Source organism: Poromitra crassiceps (assembly GCF_964638095.1).
Source record: "Poromitra crassiceps genome assembly, chromosome: 13".
NCBI classification, from domain to species: domain Eukaryota; kingdom Metazoa; phylum Chordata; class Actinopteri; order Beryciformes; family Melamphaidae; genus Poromitra; species Poromitra crassiceps.
This window is the reverse complement of record NC_139644.1, coordinates 18,065,606-18,091,404: the sequence shown is the minus strand read 5'-3', so window position 1 is coordinate 18,091,404 and position 25,799 is coordinate 18,065,606. Positions and strand designations below refer to the sequence as shown.

Below are 25,799 nucleotides of genomic sequence, written 5' to 3'. Positions count from 1 at the left end.
TGGTCATATCAGCTAATTACACTCCGCCATTATGATTAACTGCACACCTGACAACCTGTATCATGTATAACCTACACATTACAATAACATGCACCTGTTTGGCTAACATTCATTCATATCACGCGGTACGATGTGGGCCTTGATGGGAGGCGCTCGGCGTCTTCTGGTTGAGTCTTGACGTGACTGATGTGAGCCCGTGTGTTGGCGTGCAGGAGGACAAACCGGTGAAGAAACCAGTGGTGGAGGAGTACGCCCATGACTTCCTGAGCGACATCTACGGCGACCTCTCTGTTTCCACGGTAACAGTGGGCCCCAATGTTACCGAATATGAGGTAGGTTACTGTGTGAATGCAGGTGGTGTCTTCACCTCAGCAGCTTTGAGTCCATTGAGCTGTTGCTGATGTAGCTTTACATCCATCGACAGGTTCTTGAGTACGACGACTACAAGAACGAGACGGAGCCGGAGTACGAAGAGTACGAGGTCTACGCGGACGCTTACGGCTTTGCAGAGCGGGAGGGAGCGCAGACGTGGGATGGCGAGGTAAACCACTCGGCCCTCTGATCTCAGTGAACTCGCGCATCTTCTGTTGCGTTATTGTGTGATTGCTAACAATGCAAAGCTATTCTTCCCTCCTTAGGCGAGCCTCAAAGCAGAGAAAGGGCAGAAGGGAGAGCCGGCGATTATTGAACCGGTGAGCTCTTGGCGACATGTAATGAATACAGCCTTTATTTCTTAAAGTGGGAATGAGTTGATGCTCTGCTAGTGTGCATCTGTGTATCTCATTGTATCTGTGCTGATCCCCAGGGTACGTTAGGAGAAGGACCCCCAGGCCTGCAAGGACCACAGGTACGCCTAATGATCTCGACCTCATTAAAGTCACTTTTGATGGTGTATTGCTTCTGTAATTTGAATTTTTTCAACAATTTCAATTTGCAATCTCGAGAAGGGAAAAGAAAATATACATTACTTATACATATTGTATTGTATATTCCCGATATTTGTGTGTGTGCGCATGTGTGCGTGCGTGCGTGTGTGTTTTCATATTGCGTCGTTAGGTACGAGGCTTTAGGTTCGATACGCATTTCAAACCGAAAAAATTATAATGAATTGTTGAACAGTGCAAGTCTTCTACAAGAATATCATGGTCTAAAAGTGAGAGGAAAAAGACGAAAGCTGTTAAAAAGAATTGCCGCGAATTGAAACAAAAGTTTAAACTAGACTGTGGAAATAATAAATAAGTAAAATAAATAAATACAAATTTAATCAAGGAAATTTCTATGGCATTTCGACTTTTTTGCTGTATTGCAAACGTACTGAACCGTGACACCACTGTAAGGTAAAGGTAAAGTCCCACTGATTGTCACAAAATGTGTGAAATTTGTTCTCCGCATTTGACCCATCCCCTGGGGGAGCGGTGAGCGGCAGCGTGCGCCGCGCTCGGGAATCACATGGTGATTTAACCCCCCAATTCCAACCCTTTGATGCTGAGTGCCAAGCAGGGAGGCAAATGGGTCCCATTTTTATAGTCTTTGGTATGACTCGGCCGGGGATCGAACTCACGACATCCCAGTCTCAGGGCGGACACTCAGACCACAAGGCCACTGAGCTGGTCATACAGTGTCTGTGTCATACAGTATAAGCCCTAATACATAACACCTAACACATGCAGTCATGTGACATGTTTCTAGCGGAAGCAGGATGTTGAGGCAGGACATAACGAGGGGAGGGACTGTTCAGGAGGGTTCAAAGGTTCAAAAATGCTTGGCATGTGATCTTGAGCTTTCACAAATTCCAGATTTCCACAAATGCACCACTGTGCTGTACCGTGTTGCCACTCATGTCACTTTGAAAGAAGTCAAGTTGCAGGTTTTATATGACGGGAGGGACAGATTGACGCCTTCTAATACACTGTTTTCCAGGAATTAAAATGAATAGAAATGGGACTTTTTCACAGCCACCATTTTGTGTCTAAAAGGCAGGGTAAACACAGGTGCAACCAACTCTCTAATTACGGCCCCAGCACCAGAACACCTAAATGGACTGGAAGTTTGAAATCTTAATTATGTGTTGGTGCACCTGTGCTACTTCCTGCCTTTAAGACACAAAATGGCTGCTGTGGAAAAAGGCCTATTATAAAACTACACAGAGAAAATAAAAAAATATATTCTTTAAATTTATAGTGACTTTATGCTACATGCAGTAGTGTTCATTAATGCTTCTGAGTGCTGACTGTGTGTGTTTCCTCCACAGGGCCTGTCTGGCCCACCTGGACCGTCGGGCCCTCCTGGACCCAGGGGAGACACCGGGGAATTGGTGAGTGTCCTCCTTAGCAACTGGATTTATAATGGCCGTGACCTCAGATTGAAATGGGTCCATGGAAACACACTGACCTGGCCTGGCTCACTGGACTGAACTCTGGAGGCTTCAGGGACAGAGGAAACACACTGACCTGGCCTGGCTCACTGGACTGAACTCTGGAGGCTTCAGGGACAGAGGAAACACACTGACCTGGCCTGGCTCACTGGACTGAACTCTGGAGGCTTCAGGGACAGAGGATGACTCAGGATGATGTTTCACCTAATTATATTACTTCTCCCTGTGTGAGTGAGTGTGTTTGTGCCGTTGTTTGCATTTGTCGCTTCGCCGCCGTGGAATAACTTTCTCTCTCTCTCTCTCTCTCTCTCTCTCTCTCTCTCTCTCTCTCTCTCTCTCTCTCTCTCTCTCTCACACACACACACACACACACACACACAGAGACTCTGACAGATGCTCAGTCATTTTCCATGTTGTGGATGGTTTTTATGATGTTGCTCCGCAAAGATGTTGATGGCAGTTTATTACCTTGTAGTGCTCCACTGCTTCGAAACACATCAAATGCATTCACTGTACAAGCTCTCCAGCAAGTCAATAGCTATTAACAGCTGAGGTTCAACCCACACAGAAACAAAACTACAATACAATACTATACAGTACAGTACAGTACAATACAATACAGTACAGTACAATACAGTACAGTACAATACAGTACAATACAATACAATACAGTACAGTACAATACAGTACAGTACAGTACAATACAGTACAGTACAGTACAGTACAATACAGTACAGTACAATACAGTACAATACAATACAATACAGTACAGTACAGTACAGTACAGTGCAGTACAGTACAATACAGTACAATACAATACAGCACAGTACAATACAGTACAATACAATACAGTACAGTACAGTACAGTACAATACAGTACAATACAATACAATACAGTACAATACAATACAATACAGTACAATACAGTACAATACAGTACAATACAATACAGTACAATACAGTACAGTACAGTACAGTACAATACAGTACAATACAATACAGTACAGTACAGTACAATACAATACAGTACAATACAGTACAGTACAGTACAATACAGTACAATACAATACAGTACAGTACAGTACAGTACAGTACAATACAGTACAATACAATACAGTACAGTACAGTACAATACAATACAGTACAATACAGTACAGTACAGTACAATACAGTACAATACAGTACAATACAGTACAGTACAATACAATACAGTACAATACAGTACAATACAGTACAATACAGTACAGTACAGTACAGTACAATACAGTACAATACAATACAATACAGTACAATACAGTACAGTACAGTACAATACAGTACAATACAGTACAATACAGTACAATACAGTACAATACAGTACAACAGTACAGTACAATACAGTACAATACAGTACAATACAGTACAATACAGTACAGTACAATACAGTACAATACAGTACAATACAGTACAGTACAATACAGTACAATACAGTACAATACAGTACAATACAGTACAGTACAATACAGTACAATACAGTACAATACAGTACAATACAGTACAGTACAATACAGTACAATACAGTACAATACAATACAATACAGTACAATACAGTACAGTACAATACAGTACAGTACAGTACAGTACAATACAGTACAATACAATACAGTACAATACAGTACAATACAGTACAGTACAGTACAGTACAATACAGTACAATACAGTACAATACAATACAATACAGTACAATACAGTACAGTACAGTACAATACAGTACAATACAGTACAGTACAGTACAGTACAGTACAGTACAGTACAGTACAGTACAATACAATACAATACAGTACAATACAATACAATACAGCACAGTACAATACAATACAGTACAGTACAATACAATACAGTACAATACAATACAGCACAGTACAATACAATACTATACAGTACAGTACAGTACAATACAATACAGTACAGTACAGTACAGTACAGTACAATACAGTACAGTACAGTACAGTACAATACAATACAATACAGCACAGTACAATACAATATAGTACAGTACAGTACAGTACAATACAGTACAGTACAGTACAATACAATACAGCACAGTACAATACAATATAGTACAGTACAGTACAATACTATACAGTACAGTACAGTACAATACAATACAGTACAGTACAATACAGTACAGTACAGTACAGTACAGTACAGTACAATACAATACTATACAGTACAGTACAGTACAATACAATACAGTACAGTACAATACAGTACAATACAATACAGTACAGTACAGTACAATACAGTACAGTACAGTACAATACAATACAGCACAGTACAATACAATATAGTACAGTACAGTACAATACAATACAATACAGTACAATACAGCACAGTACAGTACAGTACAATACAGCACAGTACAGTACAATACAGCACAGTACAGTACAGTCAATACAATACAGTACAGTACAGTCAATACAGTACAGTACAGTACAGTACAATACAGTACAATACAGCACAGTACAATACAATACAGTACAGTACAGTACAATACAATACAATACAGTACAATACAGTACAGTACAGCACAGTACAGTACAGTCAATACAGTACAATACAATACAATACAATACAGTACAATACAGTACAATACAGCACAGCACAGTACAGTCAATACAGTACAGTACAATACAATACAATACAGTACAATACAATACAGTACAGTACAGTCAATACAGTACAGTACAGTACAGTAGGGGACCAATGGAACAGTACAGACCAATGGAAGTATTTGGGGCCTGATTCTGATATCAACAACTGAGGAGGAAAATGAACGGAATGGAAATATATCTACCAATAAAGATTTTCTTTAGGGACTGCATAAAAAAATAGATTTCTCCAGAAAAATGACAAAAGAGTGAGACAAACACAAGGGTCTCAGGTTCAAGCCCCCGTGTTACCTCCGGCTTGGTCGGCCGTCCATACAGGCACATTTGGCCCTGTCTGCGGGTGGGAAGCCGGATTAAGGGTATGTGTCCTGGTCACTGCAGTAGTGCCTCCTCGGGTCGGTCACGGCGCCTGTGCGGGGGGAGGGGAACTGGGGAGACTAGCAAATAGCATAATCCTCGCTGTCAAATGAAAAGAAGTGGCTGGCAACTGCACATGTATTGGAGGAAGCATGTGCTAGTCTACGACTCTCCCCAGAGTACAACTGGGGTGAAAATGGGAGAAAGATACAGAAAAAAATACGGGTTGGGTTGTGTGTGTATATATATATACGGGTATATATATATATATATATATATATATATATATATATATATATATATGTGTGTGTATATATATATATATACACTGTACAGTATATATACATGAGCTCAAATGTGCCTGTACGGACGCTCGACTAAGCCGGAGGTAACACGGGGGCTTGAACCTGAGACCCTCGTGTTTGTCTCACTCTTTTGTCATTTTTCTGGAGACATCTATTTTTTATGCAGTTTTTATATATATATATATATATATATATATATATATATATATATATATATATATATATATAGCCAGTTTTATGTGTGGTACATTGAGAAATAGGCTTTGTGCTGACAGTTGTGCCTTTGAACTTGCTGCAGCAGCATGAGACTGTTAGACAGATGTTTGCTTCACCAGTGATTGGCACATACTGTAGGAATGAGCTCATGTCTTTAATGCTTATGGGGACATTACAGTGTCCATCTTAACAATTCATTTAGTCATGTGTTCAGGCTTATCACAACTACTTTTTCGTAAAACAGATAAGAGATAATTCCACCTGTTTCCAGAGCACCGTCAGTTCTAGAAACAAGTGTCAAATGCTTGAAACAAGGCCGAAAATGGCAGATCACTCCCCTAGTATGTAACAATAAAATCATAATTCAAATCCAATCAAAAGTCGATTTGTATGGGGAAGAGGACAAATATTGTGAGAAATCTGACTTGGTGGATATTTTTTGCAGTGCGTAACCAGAAGACAAGGTAGAGTGGAAGTGACATGCCCTGTGGAAACAGTGCAAAGGTTGTTTGTTTTTACAGTGTTTGGATTACAGGGATGTTTTTCTCTCTGTTTAGACTCTCTCTTTCTCTCTCTCTCTCTCTCTCTCTCTCATACACACACACACACACACACACACACACACACACACACACACACACACACACACACACACACACACACACACACACACACACACACACACCTACACACACACACTCACACACACACACACACACACACACACACACACACACACACACACACACACACACACACACACACACAGACACACACACACACACACTTACTCATGCACACAATATGTAGCTTATGCTTACCCTCTACCCTGTTCTTTTTTCTCAGGGTCCCCCAGGACGTGTTGGTCTAGCTGGGGCTGATGGGATTCCAGGTCCTCCAGGCACCATGTTGATGTTACCAGTACGGATTTAAAACACACTCACGCACGCACGCACGCACACACACACAGACACACCCCTTCCTTCCCCTATCATCTTTGCAGCTGTTTTGCGTTGTGTCCCAGTGTGGTGCAGTAGCAGCTCCACAAGGGGGAGCTGTGTGATTGGACTTTCATTTAAATGTGCTGAGCCACGGGGAATCCTGCAGTGTGAACTGACTCCTCCTTTTCATTTCCACTGCCTCCAGTTCCAGTTTGGGGGCGATGCCCAGAAGGGGCCTGTGGTCTCTGCCCAGGAGGCCCAAGCACAAGCTATCCTGCAACAGACCAAGGTACTCTTCACACAAGCTCATACTATGGTGTTGTCCCAACGCTGTGTAGGATGATGGCCGATCAGAGGATGTGGCTACTGTAGCTACTGGTATCATCTTCTATAATGTATTCATTGCATATTGAAAGTCAACGGCTTCTTCTTCAGTATACACTCACGATCCACTTTTTCCCTCTTCCAGCTGTCATTGAAGGGACCTCCAGGTCCGTTGGGTCTGACAGGGCGATCCGGCCCGCTGGTAAGACGCTCCTCTGACCTTCGACAATTTTGGATCGCACTTCAAGTGTTGCTGCAAGCTTTAAACCTTCCCCTTCACACTGTATCTATCTAGCAAGCACAAACTCTGCCTTCTCCCGCTCCTCACGACCTGATCAGTAGCCTACGCACGCTCGCTATATTCAAATCTCCACTGTTAAATCTGCTCTCGGCATTTATGTAAGAAATGAGTTGCAAGGATGAACATGATTTGCTCTGAAGCCATTTTGAGACTTGTTTCCTCGCTGTTGAATTTGCTTGGTTGACCTCTCGTCTTTGTGTTGCAGGGTCTTACTGGCCCCACGGGGTTCAAAGGGGACAGTGGAGAGAGCGGCCCCTCTGTAAGACCAGATATTATTTTCACCTCACTACTGTTATCAGCTGCCATCATACCACTCTTTAAAGTCTTTGTCACTCCATTGATTTTCTGTTGTCCCCTTGGCATCCTTTTTGTACCCCCTCTCTCTCTAACAGGGGTCACGTGGATTACCAGGCCCTGCAGGACAGAATGGAAGGGCAGGCAAGAGGGTGAGACATCTTGAGGATCGTGGTTGGACATATTCTATATCTAGGATTTCACAAAGGTTTCTACATTGGCAGTGTGTGTGTAGCATATAGAGTGTGTGTGTGTGTGTGTGTGTGTGTGTGTGTGTGTGTGTGTGTGTGTGTGTGTGTGTGTGTGTGTGTGTGTGTGTGTGTGTAGATGCCCTGTGTAAAGCAGAGTCAGTGTTTTTAACTTGATGAGTGTGGTGTCCCAGGGGCGGGCCGGAGCAGATGGAGGTCGCGGAGCTCCAGGTGAAACGGGCTCCAAGGTAAGCTCCCCGAGATCTCCGTGCACTGCATTGCAGTAGTGATAATCTCATTTAATTGAACTGCACCAAAAAAGACGTCCAATTAGTTTGTGTGTGCCAGCGAAATATTCACTGCCTCGCTGCATGTTGGTATATTAGTCTGTGCTAATGTGTGCGTTCAGAATCAGTTCAGTTTATAGCCCCTTATCGCACACGCATGTCTCATAGGGCTTTTTACACACAGTAGCATCATCACAGTATACTACAACACAGGTTACATACATCATACATTGCGATACTACACAAACACAGCATGTCTTTGGACTGAATTCACGGCTGTTTGGTCGCATTGCTGATGTGTGGTTGAGACTCCTTGAATTCAGCTTCCTGTCTGCTTCCCCGCAGCAATATCACACAGGAAGTTGTGCGATGGCCAACAGTCTTCACTTGCAAGTGTCAGCGTTTAGCTATCGAGCAGCCCGCAGCTTATTACATGTATTGACAACGAGGCGACTCAATAGCCAACAGCTGCAGGAAGAGCTTAGTAAATACATCAGCGTCCCCTGATGCTGACAGAACAGCAGAGCCTTTATCTGTCCAAGCTGCCTTTTAGGAGACCTGCAGCCAATCGGAGAACTCCCTCTCCCTGACGGCGGATGGGAGAGGCTCCTCACAATTCTGCCAATGTTTACACATTACCGTGTGTGAATATGTGCGTGTGTGTTTGTGTGTGTGTGTGTTTGTGTGTGTGTGTGTGTGTGTGTGTGTGTGTGTGCTTGTGTGTGCTTGTGTGTGTGTGTGTGTGTGTGTATATGTGCGTGCGTGTGTGTGTGTGTGTGTGTGTGTGTGTGTGTGTGTGTGTGTGTGTGTGTGTGTGTGCGTGCGCGTGCGTTTCTGTGCCTAATGCACTTTCTTCTCTATCTCTTCTCAGGGTGACAGGGGCTTTGACGGCCTGCCAGGTCTCCCTGGAAACAAGGGGCACCGAGTGAGTTTGAGAAGGATGTGTTTATTTACCTCTTCAGACAGTAACATGGCAAGATGTGAATTTGCATATGATGATAGCTAGTGCAGTGCCCATTTACACACTCGCTGTGTTGGACTTTTACTCAGTGAGTGCGCTTACACAAACTCTGGCGGTCCTACTTTGCAGGGAAGGATTTATGACATCACTGATGATCACACAAATCACCTTGTCTATGATGATGTCACAAATCACCTTGTCTATGACAGCAATCTCAGAATATTCTGAGGGGGAGATTTCGGTTTGGAGGAGAGGGAGTGACACAGGGACAGAATGCAGGGAAACAGTAGATGGAAAAATCCAGAAGGAGGCAGTAATGCAACATAATGCCAACTGCCATAAAACACCACAGAAGAAGAAGAATGTTCTGAGGGATTCGGATAGAGTGTGGTATAGTTGAGAACAAGACGATGGCTTCCACCCCTGGGCTGAAATCTCTATTAACAGAGGACCCCTTCATGAAGGTGAAGGCGCGTTGCTCAGGAGGGATGAGGAGCGAACGACCATGAGACGAGGCGCAACAACCAAGATTGAGGTGTGAGAATCACCAGAAACTTGAAAGAAGAAGAAGAACCAGGTCTATCTAGAGTGAGACCATCCAACTGTGAGAGGCAGCAATGTGCCGCAAGGCATCCACCCAGTCTGCCGGAAAGCCATTAGAATAAGAAGAATGTTCTGAGGAGAAGTGAGGAGGATCTGAGAATGGTCCATTCCCTCCAGGAGAGTGAATGGTCCAGAAGGTAATAGAGTAGGGGAACAGTGGATAAATCCAGAAGGAGGCGGTAATGCAACTTAAAGGATGCCAACTGCCATAAAAACCACAGAAGAATAATGTTCTGAGCACGCTCATTTGTGCCCGATTGGACCGGTTTGGACTTGGGCACAAGCCCGTGTTCCGAGCATGCTCAGTTACGACGGTTTTGACTTTCGACGCAAACCCGTCTTCTGTCCCGCCTTTATATAGTAGATTTATGCAAATGTGTGCACAATCGCACGAAATTCGGCACTGCACTCCCCAGGGTCGCCAGCAGGGCACCCACTGAGTTGGGACTCGATCAGACGAACGGTTCTTAAAGGAACACTCTGCCCATTTTCAACCAGCTTTGTATCATTAGAACATCAGTAGTATATCAGAAAACTGTAAACGGTTTTGAAGTCTGTCATTTAATTTTACAGTTATTGAGTGTTAAAGTGTGGACCAGTGATGTCACTGTGTGTTCCTTTAAGATATGTGAAGGACACACACACACACATGCAGATAGTCCCGCCTTTATAGACAGATGATGATTGTTATGATTTATTTGATGATGGTGCACGGCTGCTATAAGCTTGTCTGCTGTAAACAGGACAGCCTTTACTAAATGATCTGTAGGCTTATGTTGTCTCATGCTTTTTCTCCTAGGGGGACAGAGGGAAGCCTGGTCCTCACGGGCCTGGTGGAGAGTCAGGAGAAAGGGTGAGTGTGCAACGCCTTCCAAAATGAACCTGTAATATGGGTACTATGTAGTGTACATCCCAGCTGAATAACCACAGCCACCTTACAAATGCCTGCAGTGACAGCTGCTCTGCAGCCGTGGTTCATGTTTCCACGAAGAAAGGTTGCAAGAGAAATCCAATCCTTATCAATGGATCTACTCTGCAACCATTAGACGGTAAAGTGCCACAGATGAAAGCAGGTTATACTGAAATGCAGTCGTAAACGGCTGAATTGTTAATCCTGCTCTTGATGCTGGCCTGACTTAATTCAGCAATGCAGAAGGTCTGAAAGCTGTGCAAATACATCAGTGACAAAGACTTGGAAATGGGAAAGATATTTGATAGATGCTCCCTCAAGATGGTATCAATCCAAACAGGCAGGCGGGGGGCGAGAGCAGGCTCTTTGCTGGAGGATAATTGAGCTGTATCTGTCAAGCAGTTTATTTTCTTTAACGAGCTATTTTCATAGATTACATCTGTGGAGATCAAAATGTCTCCATGCCTGAGGTTGACTTGGAGAGCTGCAGGAGAGCGTGTGCTGTTAGTTAGTGTGTTTAGTGTGTGCTGTTAGTGTGTTGAATCTGTATTTATTTCAGGGTTCAGATGGACCAGTGGGGCCAAGAGGGCAGCCGGGCGAAGCTGTGAGTAACAACCACATCTCTCTCTCTCTCTCTCTCTTGCTCTCTGTCTCTCTCTCTCACTGTCTCACACACACGCACACGCACGCACGCACGCACGCACGCACGCACGCACGCACACACACACACACACACACACACACACACACACACACCATAGTACAGTGTAGCTCTACAGTACATGTTGTGTTCTCAGGAAGGTATCGATGGCAAAGCCTCTTTGGTGGAAACGTGCAGCTTCACAGAAACAAGAGATTCATCTGGCAAACCCGTGAGGATTTTAAATCACTGGATTTTTTCTGCAACAAAAGTTGGAGCCTAAAACTTGTAGAAGTACTTACAGAAGTGCTCAATTCGAGTGCACTTGCACATACTTAAAACATGTATATGTACAAAAAACACACACCAAAAACACAGGAATTGTCTGGTAAGAGGGCAATCAGATCTCATCAGTGCAGTAGAGTGCCTAAGTCACACCCTCTTCCGGGTTCTGCATGGGCCCTAGGAAGTGAATTTCCCCATTCATTTCTCTATTGACGTTTCATAAAATCCTCCTACGTTTGACTCAGACCAAAACAAGCAAAAAGGATTTTGCGGAACGTCAATGGGAAAAATGAATGGGGAAATTCACTTCCTAGGTCCCATGCGGAACCTATACCTCCAGTATACCTTCCTATACCTCTACAATGTTCACCGGATATAGAAATAGAGAAAAATAAATTGTGTCGCTACAATGTAAAGATATGCACTTCCAAAGCATGTTAGCGCATCCAAATTGGATCTTGCAGATTGTTACTGGAGCTTTCCTCTGGATCTCTGATAGACCACATGGGTCTGAAAGCACCTTGGAAGAATCTCTCTATCTTGTGTTTGTCTGTGGTGAGAGTGACTCACATTCTATCTGTCTCCCAGCAGGTGAGGATGAAACTGTCAGTGAGGCTCTGTCCTTCTAAATGGATCACCCAGTGCAGGGAGAAATAGAGTGCTGTATAAGACACGTTAGGAGGGCTGTGTTAAGCCACAAAGACACAGGCAAGGAGAGGAGTTGGCTGTTTTGATGAGAGAGGGAGGGAGGGAGGGAGGGAGGGAGGGAGGGAGGGAGGGAGTGAAGGAGGGAGAAAGACGAATGTCAGATAGAAATTTGGTTGGTGGCGAAAGAGATAAGAGAGATGGAGAGAGCGGAGAGAGAGAGAGACGACGAGGCTTGAGATAAAATCCTGGCCTGAATGATTATATTTCCATATCAATCACTTCCCAGGAGATCACAGATGTGTGTTTGGAACAGGTGGCTTGGCCAGCCTACAAAGAGGGAGGCTGACAAACACAGAACACACAAACACACTCTCACACAAGCACAGGCTAGCACAGGCTCGCTGGCTATCACACACAAAGACATAAAAAATTCTCTGATTTGTTGCTTTTTGAGTATTCCACGCTCGCTCCTCCTCATCATGAATGCAGGTGAGCTGTTGACTGTTGGCTGTGTTTTGTCTCCAGGGGACGCGGGGGCTTGTCGGGCCGAGGGGTTCACCTGGCCCACCTGGCCAAGCGGTAAGTCCACTCGACACCGTCCCCATTACAGGACGAGTGCCATTCAGTCTATTCAGCTCTATAAAAGGCTCTCTGGTCCAGTGATTCTCAACCCCTTTCATATCGATGACCTCTCATTTAGTCCACATTAGAGCCATGCTATTTGATGAGATCCTGTCTCTCTGACCCAAATATGAGACCATTTCTATTGTTTGATATGTTTTTTGTCCAGAAAGGTAGTGTAGAGAGATAACAGAGAAACTGTGATCAAAACAGTCAATCTACATTCTCTAACTGTGCTAACTTCTTGTAAATAAAATAATGATGGAGTTTAACAATTCATCAGTTTGCTGGGGACCCCCCTGGAACGAACCCACCCTGGTGGTCCGCGGACCCCACGTTGAGACCCACTGCTCTAGTCTATGGGATGGTTTACATGCCTGCGATGATAAACATGTCTGCCAATTTCTCTTTTTTAGCCATATTCTGACATTTCAGCAGATTTCTGCATTAGAAATTCAGTATTAATTGGTGTTTTCTTGTGTGTGTGTATGTGTGTGCCTTCCTCTCAGGGCATTGGTGGAATTGATGGAGTTCAAGGGTCAAAGGGCAACCTGGTCAGTCCTGTTACCTTCATTATTCCATTATCTCATTACCATGACTACCGTTACATAACACTGATAAGGAAAATGTGTGGGCAACATAATAAGGAATAATGACATGTGAAATTAGAGTGGATGACGAACCTGTTTGCCAGTCGTGGGGTGAGGGGTGTATGACCAGGGTCATGTGACATGATGAGAGTGCAGAGTGTGTGTGACAGTGTGTGCTTTGCTTTTCCCAGGGGCCACCGGGAGAGATCGGGCCCGCGGGTCAGCAAGGAAATCCAGGAATGCAGGTACGCTACTGACACAACAAATATGAGACATAATCCATAGGGTACACACTCTCTCTCTCTCTCTCTCTCTCTCTCAATCTTTTGAAGCAGAGTCAAGTCAAGTTTATTTATTTATGCAGCCCGTTATCACTGGCATGGCTCAAAGGGCTCTGCATACCATATCATATACATGCCATCTATCATACTACAGTTAATCCAATATGTCAGCGTTCCCTCAAACCCCACACCCACACAAACACATTATACACACATCGATTCTACATTACCTGCCGTACGTAGGTATACACACAGCAGGCTCCGTTAAGCCTGTTCTCCAGCTCTGTGATACTTAACCTGATGGATCTTTTGTTCTGGTCCACCCCAGGGTTTGCACGGTCCTCAGGGTCCCATCGGATTACCAGGAGAGAAGGTAGGCAGCGCGTCTCTCACCTCATTTCAGAATTAAAGCCGCGACCCCGTGACCCCTGTCATCGCATCCCCCCGGGGAAGGCCTGGCTGGCCGAGCAGCACAGCACAGCACAGCACAGCACGGCACAGCACAGCACAGCACAGCACAGCACAGCGCAGCGCAGCACAGCACAGCACAGCACAGCACAGCACAGCACAGCACAGCACAGCACAGCACAGCGCGACCCAGCCGCCTCTGGCTCCCGTTCAGATGAGCCGGGGGGGCCGAGACAGGAAATCAATAGCCAAGAAACACACACAGGAACATAGCAGGCACCGGGGGGACGGATTGGACCGGTCTGCATCGTGAGGCTAGACTGATAGAGGAAATAAAAAGTGAACACGGTCATGAATATGTTCAGTGTAGGCACAGTCAATACTGTAGCTCTCAGGGATGAGAGGAGCCGTTATTCTGTGAGCGCCCAGCATTGATGCCTCTTTCTGTCCAACGCAGGGTCCCCAGGGCAGTACTGGCCTGCAGGGACTATCAGGCATTGACGGCCCTCCTGTAAGTACACACTTTTTTACATACACATACATACAGTACGTGAACCTTCTCCCAGCTTTCTTTGTCCAAACTGTGTGGAAACAATCTGAGAGTTTGAGAGTTCTCTCCGTGTTACAAGCTCCCTGCTGTTGAAACTACTATTTTTGACAAAGAGTTCCCCGATGATTGGTAGGCGGAGATCTCCAATTGTCTGGGGAGCCGAGACTATATGGACAGCCTGACAAGGTTTTTCCTGTTTTCGAGTAGACAGGTCTGTCGAAGAATTCTTTCAGCACACTGCCTCCAACAGAGTCAAATGTACATTAAAAAATGAACTTAATTGGCCTCCATAAATGTCTTCTTTCATTACTCCAATAAAGCCGGATAAATTATCCCACATAGTGGCCTGAATTGAAATACTTCAGGATTTACCACTAGACCTTCTCAATTTAATCACCAGGTAAGATAATAAATCGAACATGGATAATTTCACTTACTGTAATATTTAAAAAATCTGAAATATAGCTATGCTTTATAGACTACATTTGAGCAACGCTGACGTGACATTGGTTGTTAAAGTGGATTGTTGCTAAGTTAACTATCATATATGCTAGCTAACAAGTCAGTGAGGCTTCTCATTAGTTTTGCACCATGGACTGGCAGTCAATACAGAGCAAACTATCCTGAGATCCACACATGAACACAACTCATCTGTTTTATAGAGAGGAATTGCCTCAGTAATGTTAGCTTAGTAGTTTTTAAATATATTTTAACACAGAGCTTACAAGAATATAACTAGATAATGACTGGTAAGTAGTGGCAAAATACAATACAATAAATAAGTGTATTTACTCTCTGGGTCCCAAAGTCTTCCAGTCTTCTATCATGAGTCACTGTCAGTGTCAGCGTCTCTCTCCTTACGGTCAGGATCCACATTTTTCTTCTTAACGCTCCTTGTTTTGCTCAGGAGCCTACAGTATAAAACAGCAATTTGTGGTTTTTCAGTTTGATGGCTGTGACACCACACAACAGCTTTTAGGCACGTTTAATCTGGGCAGTAATGACAACGATGTCCATTCAGTCACACAAAGTGACTGGAGAGCAGTGCAGTCACTTCCCCCATCATGGGCGTGGCCTATTTTATGTACTGTCTCTAGATAGAGACATTCACATACACATACTGATATACATGTCTGCTCAGCTGTCTCTCTCACTCACTCACACACTGTATACAGTAGTACACACTGTGCACACATGCACATACTGTATGGTACACACACACACACACACACACACACACACACACACACGCACACACACACACACACACGCACACACGCACACACACGTACACACGCACACACGCACACACACACACACACACACACACACACACACACACACACACACACACACACACACACACATATGAAAGAAAGCCAGTAGTTAATAATCAATAGTAATAGTCAAGAGGATTATCTTTGCCAGCCTGCACCTCCTCTTGTCGACCAGTAGGGGGAAACAGGAGGCATTTCTGGAAGTGGTCCAGTGCAATAATGTCATTTAGAGAAGAATGAGAAATCTTCGTACAATGAGTCCCCTCTGATCCCCAAGGCTCAATTTCAGATTGCAGTCAGAATCTACTTTATGCTGCTGGTATTGTCCCGCAAGGCTTTGTGATACACAACGTTTTCGCAGCACTTTATTCTCAATGCCGCCGGGTTTCACCCCCGTTTTTCATTGTTTGCACTTGGATATTTCCCTCTAGGAGTCATGTGATAACGATGCATGTATAGCGGTGCTAACTCAATCAACTCTGTTCTGTGCACCAGGGTCATCCAGGAAGAGAGGGCCCCGCAGGAGAGAAAGGCCTCCAAGTGAGTAACTGCACTTAAGCAGCTTAGGCCTTTGTATCGCCGTGTACATGATGTGTTACATCACGCCCCTTTTTGTCATATTCAATTATTATAAGTGTCATATCAACCTGTTTCTAGTCATCTCCATCCCCAGATAGCATTCATGCAGACCGTTGTCATTGTGCACATACACACTCACATTAAGCGACAATTATGCTCACTCGCCTGATTATCATCATCATTGTGTTTCTACGATGTCATCATCCTCATTGTACAAGAGCATTAGCCCATTACAGTCAGCGGCATGCACTCATCAGCATCAGCATCCGCTTTGTCTGTTTCAGAACGCTTAGCTTAGCCTAGCCACAATAAGACAGGACCAATTAAATCAACACAATGCTCATCCATATCTCCTCAGAGCAATGTGTTTTCACGTCAACGCTGTGTATCATTAAAAAAAAAAAGATACAGTACCAATAGAGACACTGCGTAACGCGTCATCATTCAGAAACCACGCCCAAGACGGGGGAAAACACAAACTCCTGTCCAATCCTGGCGTTCTCCTATGTCACGTGCATGGTTGCATGTTGCACCAAAATATCGTATATACGGAAGATGAACACTCCAACTTACTTCTTGACAGCTAGATCCACATTCTTCTCGCCAATTCTCAATGGCTTCCTTGTTTTGCTCAGGAGTACAAAAAAACTTTAACTGGCGATTTTTTACATTTGTTTTCTGCGCAGCCCCACCACACAACAGCTTTTAGCTATGTTTAATTCAAGGAAAATGACGCTGGTGTGTGGAAATGAACGGAGCTCTTCCCCCGTGATGGGCGTGGCCTATTACATGCAGTGTCTCTATACCAGTACCAGTACACTTATATTATACTGGGTTATTTCGGTCGATACCTTGGCTTAAAGTTATCAAGTACTGATGGTACCCAGCCCTAGTTTTCACAGCCTGCTGCTCGCTCAGACTGAGGAATACTGAGTCGTTCTGTCTTTTTCCCCACACAGGGTCTAGGTGGCGCCCAGGGGCCTGTCGGGTACCCAGGAACTCGCGGGGTCAAGGTGAGACATAAACACTATTGTGATCACGGCGGGTGTAATGTCCTCTCGTATCCTCATCCCGGCGGACGTCTCGATCTCTGTGTCTGTCTCCCCTGTGATGGACAAAGCTGTTAGAGTCCATGACTGACAGGTGACAGGTGGAGAGAAAACACCTTGCTTCTTCTCACGGGGCCCGCTAAGAGCAGAGAGAGGAGCATTTGACCGACAGGGGAAATGTCAGTGTCAGCTGAGTGCTGAGCCGTGTGTGTGTGTGTGTGTGTGTGTGTGTGTGTGTGTGTGTGTGTGTGTGTGTGTGTGTGTGTGTGTGTGTGTGTGTGTGCGTGTGTGTGTGTGCGTGCGTGTTTGTGTGTGTGTGTGTGTGTGTGTGTGTGTGTGTGTGCATGTGTGTGTGCGTGTGCGCGTGTGTGTGTGTGTGTGTGTGTGTGTGTGTGTGTGTGTGTGCGTACGTACGTGCATGTGTGTGTGCGTGTGTGTGTGTGTACAGTATGTGTGTGTGTGTGTGTGTGTGTGTGTGTGCGTGTGCGTGTGTGTGTGGCTGAATTCATTTTTGACTTTGGGGAATATTTTGTGTGTTTCACAATAGTCTCAGCTCCCAGACCAAAGATCTCCGTCTAGACTCAGTTCTCAGTCTCACTCAAGTAGAGACTAGTAGAGAACTTTCTCCCAGCTTTCATTGCTAAAACAATTTGAGAGTAAAAATAGAAAAGAAAAATGCATTCCAGAATCAATCCAGAGCCTTTAGGGCGGAGCTTCATGCAGAAGGGGCGGTGACATGCAGAACTCCTGTGCTTGTAAAGGGATTAAACCAAATCAAATAATGTAACGTTGCTCGGGACATCCATTTTCAATGTTTTAAAAAGCTCTCTCCATATTACAGAGTGATTCACTGTATCTCCAGTTTGCTTCACTGAGGAGGATAATGGGGGAAGAGCGTTGTCTCTGATAACGTGACAAAAGGGTGTATGTTTGTTAGCGGCCGTTCTCGCCGCTACTATTTTTGCCAAGAATCCCCAGACGATTGGTAGGCGGAGCTCTCCAGTTATCTGAGAGCCGAGACTAAGCAGATTAAAAGACTGAGAAGTGAGTCTATGTTCCACACGGGTGGTCCCCTGCCTGGCAGTCCCCTGCCTGGCAGTCCCCTGCCTGGCAGTCCGGCTCAACGCCTTCGAGGGGAAAGCCTGATTTTGTTGGTAATCATTAGCATGATGAAATGCATGTAAGGTCAATCACTGCTCAATAGCAGAGCAATGTCAGGTCAAGAGTAAATCAATACACGCTCATAAATCATTCCCAGTTTAGGTTCAGGCAGTTGGTGAAATAGAGACAAGCAGTGATTTCTTTGCGATATCCAGAGACTTGGGTTTCTTGAGAGGATGCCTGTCAGTGCTGTTGGATTCTCACTGAATTGAACCTTTTTGCCTCATTTTCACAGGGAGCAGAAGGAGTTAGAGGCCTAAAGGGGGGCAAAGGAGAGAAGGTGAGTGAAACTGGTATAATGCTCGAATAATAGCATCAATTTATTCTATGGCTTGTTGTCACATTGCTGATCATTTTTATTTGCATAGTAATGGCGCAGTCGCATAGACAGATTGGACACTTGGCAGATGGTGATAATAATGTTCTGCCATTAGTCTACTCATCACCCGCTCCTCTCCGCATCACAGGGTGAAGATGGCTTCCCCGGGTTCAAAGGCGACATGGGTCTCAAGGGAGACAGGGTGAGAGTCCATTCGGACTACAACAATGGCCTCCTAAGCATTTTCTCTCCCTCAATCTTTCACTCAGTCTCTAGAAGACATATATTAACCAGGGGTAATATCGTGATTTCCTTTCCGCTCTGGCTCCTGTCTGTAGGGTGACGATGGAACTTTTGGTTCCCGTGGAGAGGATGGACCGGAGGGGCCGAAGGGCCAGTCAGGACTCCTGGGAGATGGTGGAGGTTCCGGCATATTTGGCGAGAAGGTAGTACCCTAATATGAGACTACATTACATCTGGAATAGACTGGTGAGAATGTCTGACCAGAGACTCACTAAAAAAGATATTTAATTGGGACGTTGCCCAGAAACATCCCTGGGCAAATTAATTTAAATCCCTCTTTTACTTGAACGATTTGTCATTTATCTTTCATAACAGGTTATTTAGTGACACCCGAGAGACTATGAATAATATGTTTCTTTTGTATCAAGATAAATGGTCTGTTGACTAATGGTATAAACCAAAACTAAAGACCTATCGTCTCATAAAAGACAGTTACTATGTTGAACCCTATGTGAAGTTTGATTTGAACAGACGAAAACGATCTCTGTGTGCTCAGTTTCACTCTGGAACCCTTCCCTTAGCACTACAGACTGGTAGGTTTAATGCTACCCCTGAAGAAGATAGACTCTGTTTACTCTGATTTTGTGAATTACGTGAAATCGAAAACGAGATTCATTTTTTCTTCTATTGTACTGCTTATTTTGACACAAGGGACGTTCTCTTTAGGAAAATGTCCTCTATTTATGCAGATATTTTTTTGAGTCGGATGACTATGAGAAACTTGAGTTGTGCTTTAAAAAAGGAACCTTTCTTACAGCCAATTTTATTTGTCAGGCATGGGAGCAAAGACAGAACTTTTTGTTTAGAAAGTGATGTAATGATCTGTTTTGCGACTTGTGTTATTTTAAAATGTACCATTGTAGCGCTGGTTTGTTGTTGTATTTTGTGTGTGTCTTGTAGACTTGTAGAGGGTTGGGCACAGTGGAGTGCATGACACTTAAATCAATCAATCAAATACAAGACTGGGTAGGGACACAAAGGTGGAGGATTAAAATGAAATTGGTAGCTAAAGCTAAATGTTGCGAAAGCCTTGCCAAGTCCTCGCAATGTGAGGTATAGGCTAAAGACTGGTTCATTTTGTCAGATTAGTTTTAGGTTGCAAGAAAATCGCTTTGTTCTAAACGATGGGTCCCCAGAAAGAAAGTTTGAAAACCACTGCATTACTGGGCGTATCACAATTTGAGGCTCTTACAAGCATTTAGCTGATTACTCACACGGCAAACAAGAAATCTCCATGTTAACAAGCCATAGTCTATTATTGAGGGAGGCCTTGAATTGCAATTTTCTTAAAGCAAGCGGAAAAATGGGGCTTGATCATTTCACTTCAATCAACTGACTTCAATTTTGTAGAATTAAGTTGGATTTTCTTGATTGTAGTGATTAGAGATTTGCCCTTTTCTGACTTTCAAGATATTGGCACTCATGTCTCGAAAATTCCTGAGCCCAGTGAAAAACTGTGTTTGGAAACAAGTGGAGTTACAGTATCTCACAGAGATGTTCCCTTGGTTTCAGAATAAATCTCACCCAGGTTGTGAAATAAGCTGCAGCTTTCCCACACTAGCTAGCTGACGTCTGTTGAGGCTAAGCAAGGAGCGATTTTATTCCAGGCGCGTGTGTGTGTGTGCGCGTGTGTGTGCGCGTGTGCGTGCGTGCGTGTTTCAGCAGCTTTGAGCAGCTCTCCATAGCGTGCCAAAGTCTCACCATCACAATTGCTATGAGAGATTCCACTTGCCCGCCACAGACCATTAAGGTTGAGCCCTGGCACTGTGTGTTTCCCCCTACACTCTATGGTTTCACCGGCCGCACTCTCTCTCCATTCACTGTCGACCTCGCTCTCTCACTTCCTTGTAAAGCCGGAGGGAGGGGCCTAGGCGTGCTGCTCACATCTCGGCTCTAATGGACGGACAGACACACATGTCACATATACTGTAGAAGCGGCTGCACTGCTTAAAAATATGATTCAAAGGCTGAACATGAGGCTAAATGACTTGTTAAGATGAATGTTGTTTGTGGTGCAGATGACTTACAACAGGGGTGCCCAACTTTTTAGGATGAGAGCTACTTACAAAAAATAAAACTAGTCGTGCTCGTGAGCTACTTCTTTTCTGCTTGTCCCCCCCCAAGTACATAGCACATTTTAACAGTACATTATTTAATAATGTTATAGTGTTAAATTATGTAGACAGAGTTAGCTATACATGAGTGGGATTTAGCTTATGCATAAAATAATAATACATTTTGGATTTCTTTGGTGAGCTACTTATTGATGGCCCGAGATCTACCGGTAGATCACAATCTACCTATTGGGCACCCCTGACTTACAATGAGTGACCAGATAGGGGTTCAGTGCCTTGCTCAAGGACACTTGACACACTGGCTGTTGATGGAACCTTCTAGTTGGAGCCCACTGTAATACCAAGGACAGACTGCCACGCAGCCACAGTCTATGTTTATGCATTTCACCTGTCTGTCTGTTGTCTCTGTATTCATTTGTTTTAGAGATCTCCTGCTGCTGACATGATGCATCATTTCTTCACCATCCTCTTCCTGTCTCTCTGTAGGGTAAACTTGGTGTACCAGGGTTGCCAGGATACCCAGGAAGACAGGGGCCTAAGGTGATTAACATTGATGAGCTATTAGGATCTGCTAATGTGTCCTCTGGCTCCCGTATCTGAGCTTTCAACAGGAAGATGTGTGTCTTTGGCTGGGCCGTTTCCTGTCCGATTAAAAACAAAGGATGATAAATGCCTGGCTATTTTATTAATAGTTCATTAGTGACATCAATTCATTAAGTGTTGATGAATGGTGTATTTAAGGCTGTGTTGAGCTCATGGATTAGATTGACTTTAATTCGATACAGTGGTTAATTATGCCTTAATGAGACATTGGGGTTGATGCGTGATGAATGGAAGGCTATGCGGCTGATTAACCTCTGTGTCCGTCTCCAGGGGTCACTTGGCTTCCCGGGCTCGGCCGGGGTCTCAGGAGAGAAAGGACGAAGGGTGAGGAGCAAATTGACATTTCCATCCACATTATATTGCAACTACTTCAAAATGTGAAAGCTATGGGCGTCCGGGTAGTGCAGCGGTAGATTCCCTGCCCACCAGCACAAGGGTGACAGGTTCGAGCCCCCCGTGTCCATACAGACACAATTGGCTATGTCTGCCGGATTAAGGGTATGTGTCCCGGTCGCTGCACTAGTGGTCTGGTCAGTCGGTCGGGGCGCCTGTGCGGGGGAAGGGGAACCGGGGGGAATAGCGTGATCCTCCCCCCGTGCTATGTCTGCCCAGCGAAACCCCTCGCTGTCAGGTGAAAAGAAGCAGCTGGTGACTGCACATGTATCAGATGAAGCATGTGCATGGCCTACAACTCTCCCCAGATCGAGAAAGGGGGTGGAGCAATGACCCGGAAACAACAGAGGGAATTGGCCAAGTCCAATTGGAAAACCGGAGGGGGGGAAGAGAAGAGAAAAGAAGTGAAAGCTGTCCTCTATACAGCACAAGGCACAGTGTGATCATTGAGTGATGAATAACTGTGAACCTTTACATTGCAGGGTCCAGCTGGTCAGGCGGGGCCTGGGGGCCAGAGAGGTCCCAATGTGAGTATTTGTGACTGTAGGAAAGCTGTACTGTCTCTCAGCTGTCCCCACACACTGTGGGAGGCTGGCACAGTGTTACATCATCATGTGCAGTGTTCTCTCTCATCACTTGTCATCCATCTTCCCCCTCCACATGAGTTATGGATGTGCTCATCAGCCTCTTGTTTGTTTTCCAACAGGGAGCCCGGGGCGGGAGAGGCGCAAGAGGGCCCACTGGAAAGCCCGGCGACAAGGTGAGCTTAAGCTAGTGCACACACACACACACACACACACACACACACACACACACACACACACACACACACACACACACACACACACACACACACACACACACACACACACACACACACACACACACACACACACACACACATATTATATACAGACTCACACAAACGCACATACACCTACACACCTGGTTGTCTCATAAAGTATGGATGAGCACACCGGCCATGTTGGAAGTGGTTCTGGATGACAGGCCATCTGGTGCGGTGAGGAGCCTCTGTCTGCCAGGGGACGCTGCAGCTTACACTCTCTACTTCAAAGAGCATCTTGGGAAAGCTACAGTAAAGATTTGTTTTGCGAGGAGAAAACTACAAATCCATGAGCGGCCTATTCACCTTATGTTCATACACGGGGGTGGGCCAAATTCTTCCGGGTTGTGTTAACACTTCCGCTGGTCACGGTGCGAAATACAAGAGAACGTCAGAAGAAGAAAGTTGTTTTTGTAGCGGACAGTGCAGGGGGTAAAACAAAGAACGTAGCCTACTACTTTGAGCTCGGTACACAGCAAGCAAGCGGAGTATCCACTGTTAGCCAGGTCAGATAACGTTATCGTCGACAATGACGAGCACTTTCTTGTAAAACATACCTGGACTCCAACAAAGAAAGCTTCAGATGGTTTTCTCTCCTCCGAGCGCATTCTTAGACACTGCCGTTTGCTTTTATTTTGTATGTTACATACAATTGGCTAAATTATTAGTTAATTCAGAGTTAGATGATATTGGAGCAGCCGGCCTTTTTCTTCTTCTTTTTTTTAGCCGGAAGTCGTGACACAACCACACAACCGGGTCAAATGGGCGTGGCTACATAAGGTGAATAGGTTCTTCTGATACACTAACGCGGTGTTTTTTATTCCTCAATGTTCTCTGCTGCCTGCTCCACCTGTCAGGGCACTGCTGGACACGATGGCCCTTCAGGATCCCCCGGAGAACAGGTAAACATCTTGTTTGATGTCCAGCACAGCGCAGTTTCTAAACAGGAGCATAACTCTAAAAATGTATGCTTAGGTAAAGCGGTGTAGTGTAGTTTTGTAGAGAAAATGTACAGTAAGCTTGGTGGAAAAGCTATCACATTATTTCTGATATGTGTTTGTCTGTACAAAAACGGTGACCTCTACGACCTTGCTATCCCTAGCAAAGGCCCCTTTTCCCTAGCCCCGCCCACTTCCTTGCCCCCACCTCATGAATCTTGCCTCTCTACGACCTTCCTATCCCTAGCTACATCCCTTCTTCCGTAGCGCCCCCCACCACCACCACCACCAACCACATTCCCCTAGCCATTCCCACCCCTCAAATCCAGAATCTCTCCAACCTTCCTATCCCTAGATATGGCGACTTGCCCCTAGCCCCGCTCCCTTCTTTGCTGCCTCCCTCCCACCTGCCACTCTCCCTACCCACCCCTCGAATCCTCTACCTACCTCATCTCTAGCCCCGCCCCCCTAGTCTCATGCTACAAACGGACGGACACACGTGTATTATAGAAGTGACTGCACAGCTTACAAATATATCTATGTATTGCCGTCCCAGATACAATCTCTTAAGATAGTATTGGAGAACAGTAAGCACTGTAAAATGTGACTTTTGAGTTTGAGTTTTGACAATCTGTGTTATTACTTTCCAGGGCCCCCAAGGGCCACAGGGCAGAAATGGCGAAACAGGACCTAAAGGGCCCAATGTAAGTGGGTTACAATGTGTGGTGTCCACTCTCTAATATAACCATACTCATTTCTAAGACATCCCGCATTTTATGCTCACCTTTGGTCTTTGTTACATTGATGTGAGAAAATGCCTCCATTTCCAGGGCCCGGCTGGAAAAGACGGATTACCAGGTCATCCGGGCCAGAGAGGGGAACCAGTGAGTCGCATTTAAACTCAATAGAGCTATATAAAAGAGTCTCTTTTTTTCTTTGCGCCTCTTGTTTGGCCTGTACTGTATATATCACCAAAGCAAACCAGTCAGGCGCTGTGGCTTCAGTGTTGAATTATTGAAGTAGCAGGCAGAGTGCACGCTGAGAGGCCAATGCCAAATTCAATAGAAAGAGAAACTTGCCTGTAGTACCCAGATAACAGCCTCTGTGTTTCTTACTGGCTCTACAGCTCGACTCTTAGCTGCGGGTCACAAGTTCAATTGTCTTGTTTTATTCTATTCCTCAGGGCTTCCAAGGCAAGACGGGCCCCCCCGGACCCACGGGCGTTGTTGGACCACAGGTGAGACTATCAGCCGATAATATTTGTTGATTCATAAATTATGGTTATTTCAGGCAGCACGTATTTCACATTTGTTGTTACCTAATATAGGGAGTAGTTGACGGCGCTGTGTTCTTTGGTGGGTTTTAGGGTAAATCGGGTGAGACGGGGCCCACCGGAGACAGAGGCCATCCGGGGTCGCCGGGGCCACCTGGGGAGCAGGGTTTACCCGGCGCTGCTGGAAAAGAGGGAACCAAGGTGCGTGGCGTTCATCAGAGCGTCGGAATCATAATCACTTTATCAGCGT

The 25,799-nt window shown here is 45.0% G+C and overlaps 1 protein-coding gene across 1 annotated transcript in view; it reads left to right on the top strand.

The window, feature by feature from the left end:
* The window catches only part of col5a3a (collagen, type V, alpha 3a), a 75,772-nt gene that overhangs the window by 25,747 nt on the left and 24,226 nt on the right, over positions 1–25,799 (top strand). The window contains exons 7-39 of the mRNA XM_083649955.1: positions 213–332; positions 425–541; positions 639–692; positions 806–847; positions 2,252–2,314; positions 6,750–6,824; positions 7,050–7,133; positions 7,314–7,370; positions 7,675–7,728; positions 7,862–7,915; positions 8,146–8,199; positions 9,110–9,163; positions 10,602–10,655; positions 11,272–11,316; positions 12,811–12,864; positions 13,416–13,460; positions 13,688–13,741; positions 14,106–14,150; positions 14,643–14,696; positions 16,508–16,552; positions 17,551–17,604; positions 19,037–19,081; positions 19,269–19,322; positions 19,459–19,566; positions 21,985–22,038; positions 22,372–22,425; positions 22,977–23,021; positions 23,201–23,254; positions 24,196–24,240; positions 24,927–24,980; positions 25,107–25,160; positions 25,460–25,513; positions 25,643–25,750. Coding sequence (XP_083506081.1) covers positions 213–332; positions 425–541; positions 639–692; positions 806–847; positions 2,252–2,314; positions 6,750–6,824; positions 7,050–7,133; positions 7,314–7,370; positions 7,675–7,728; positions 7,862–7,915; positions 8,146–8,199; positions 9,110–9,163; positions 10,602–10,655; positions 11,272–11,316; positions 12,811–12,864; positions 13,416–13,460; positions 13,688–13,741; positions 14,106–14,150; positions 14,643–14,696; positions 16,508–16,552; positions 17,551–17,604; positions 19,037–19,081; positions 19,269–19,322; positions 19,459–19,566; positions 21,985–22,038; positions 22,372–22,425; positions 22,977–23,021; positions 23,201–23,254; positions 24,196–24,240; positions 24,927–24,980; positions 25,107–25,160; positions 25,460–25,513; positions 25,643–25,750 — 2,007 coding nt within the window. The remainder of the gene's footprint in view (positions 1–212; positions 333–424; positions 542–638; positions 693–805; positions 848–2,251; positions 2,315–6,749; positions 6,825–7,049; positions 7,134–7,313; positions 7,371–7,674; positions 7,729–7,861; positions 7,916–8,145; positions 8,200–9,109; positions 9,164–10,601; positions 10,656–11,271; positions 11,317–12,810; positions 12,865–13,415; positions 13,461–13,687; positions 13,742–14,105; positions 14,151–14,642; positions 14,697–16,507; positions 16,553–17,550; positions 17,605–19,036; positions 19,082–19,268; positions 19,323–19,458; positions 19,567–21,984; positions 22,039–22,371; positions 22,426–22,976; positions 23,022–23,200; positions 23,255–24,195; positions 24,241–24,926; positions 24,981–25,106; positions 25,161–25,459; positions 25,514–25,642; positions 25,751–25,799) is intronic.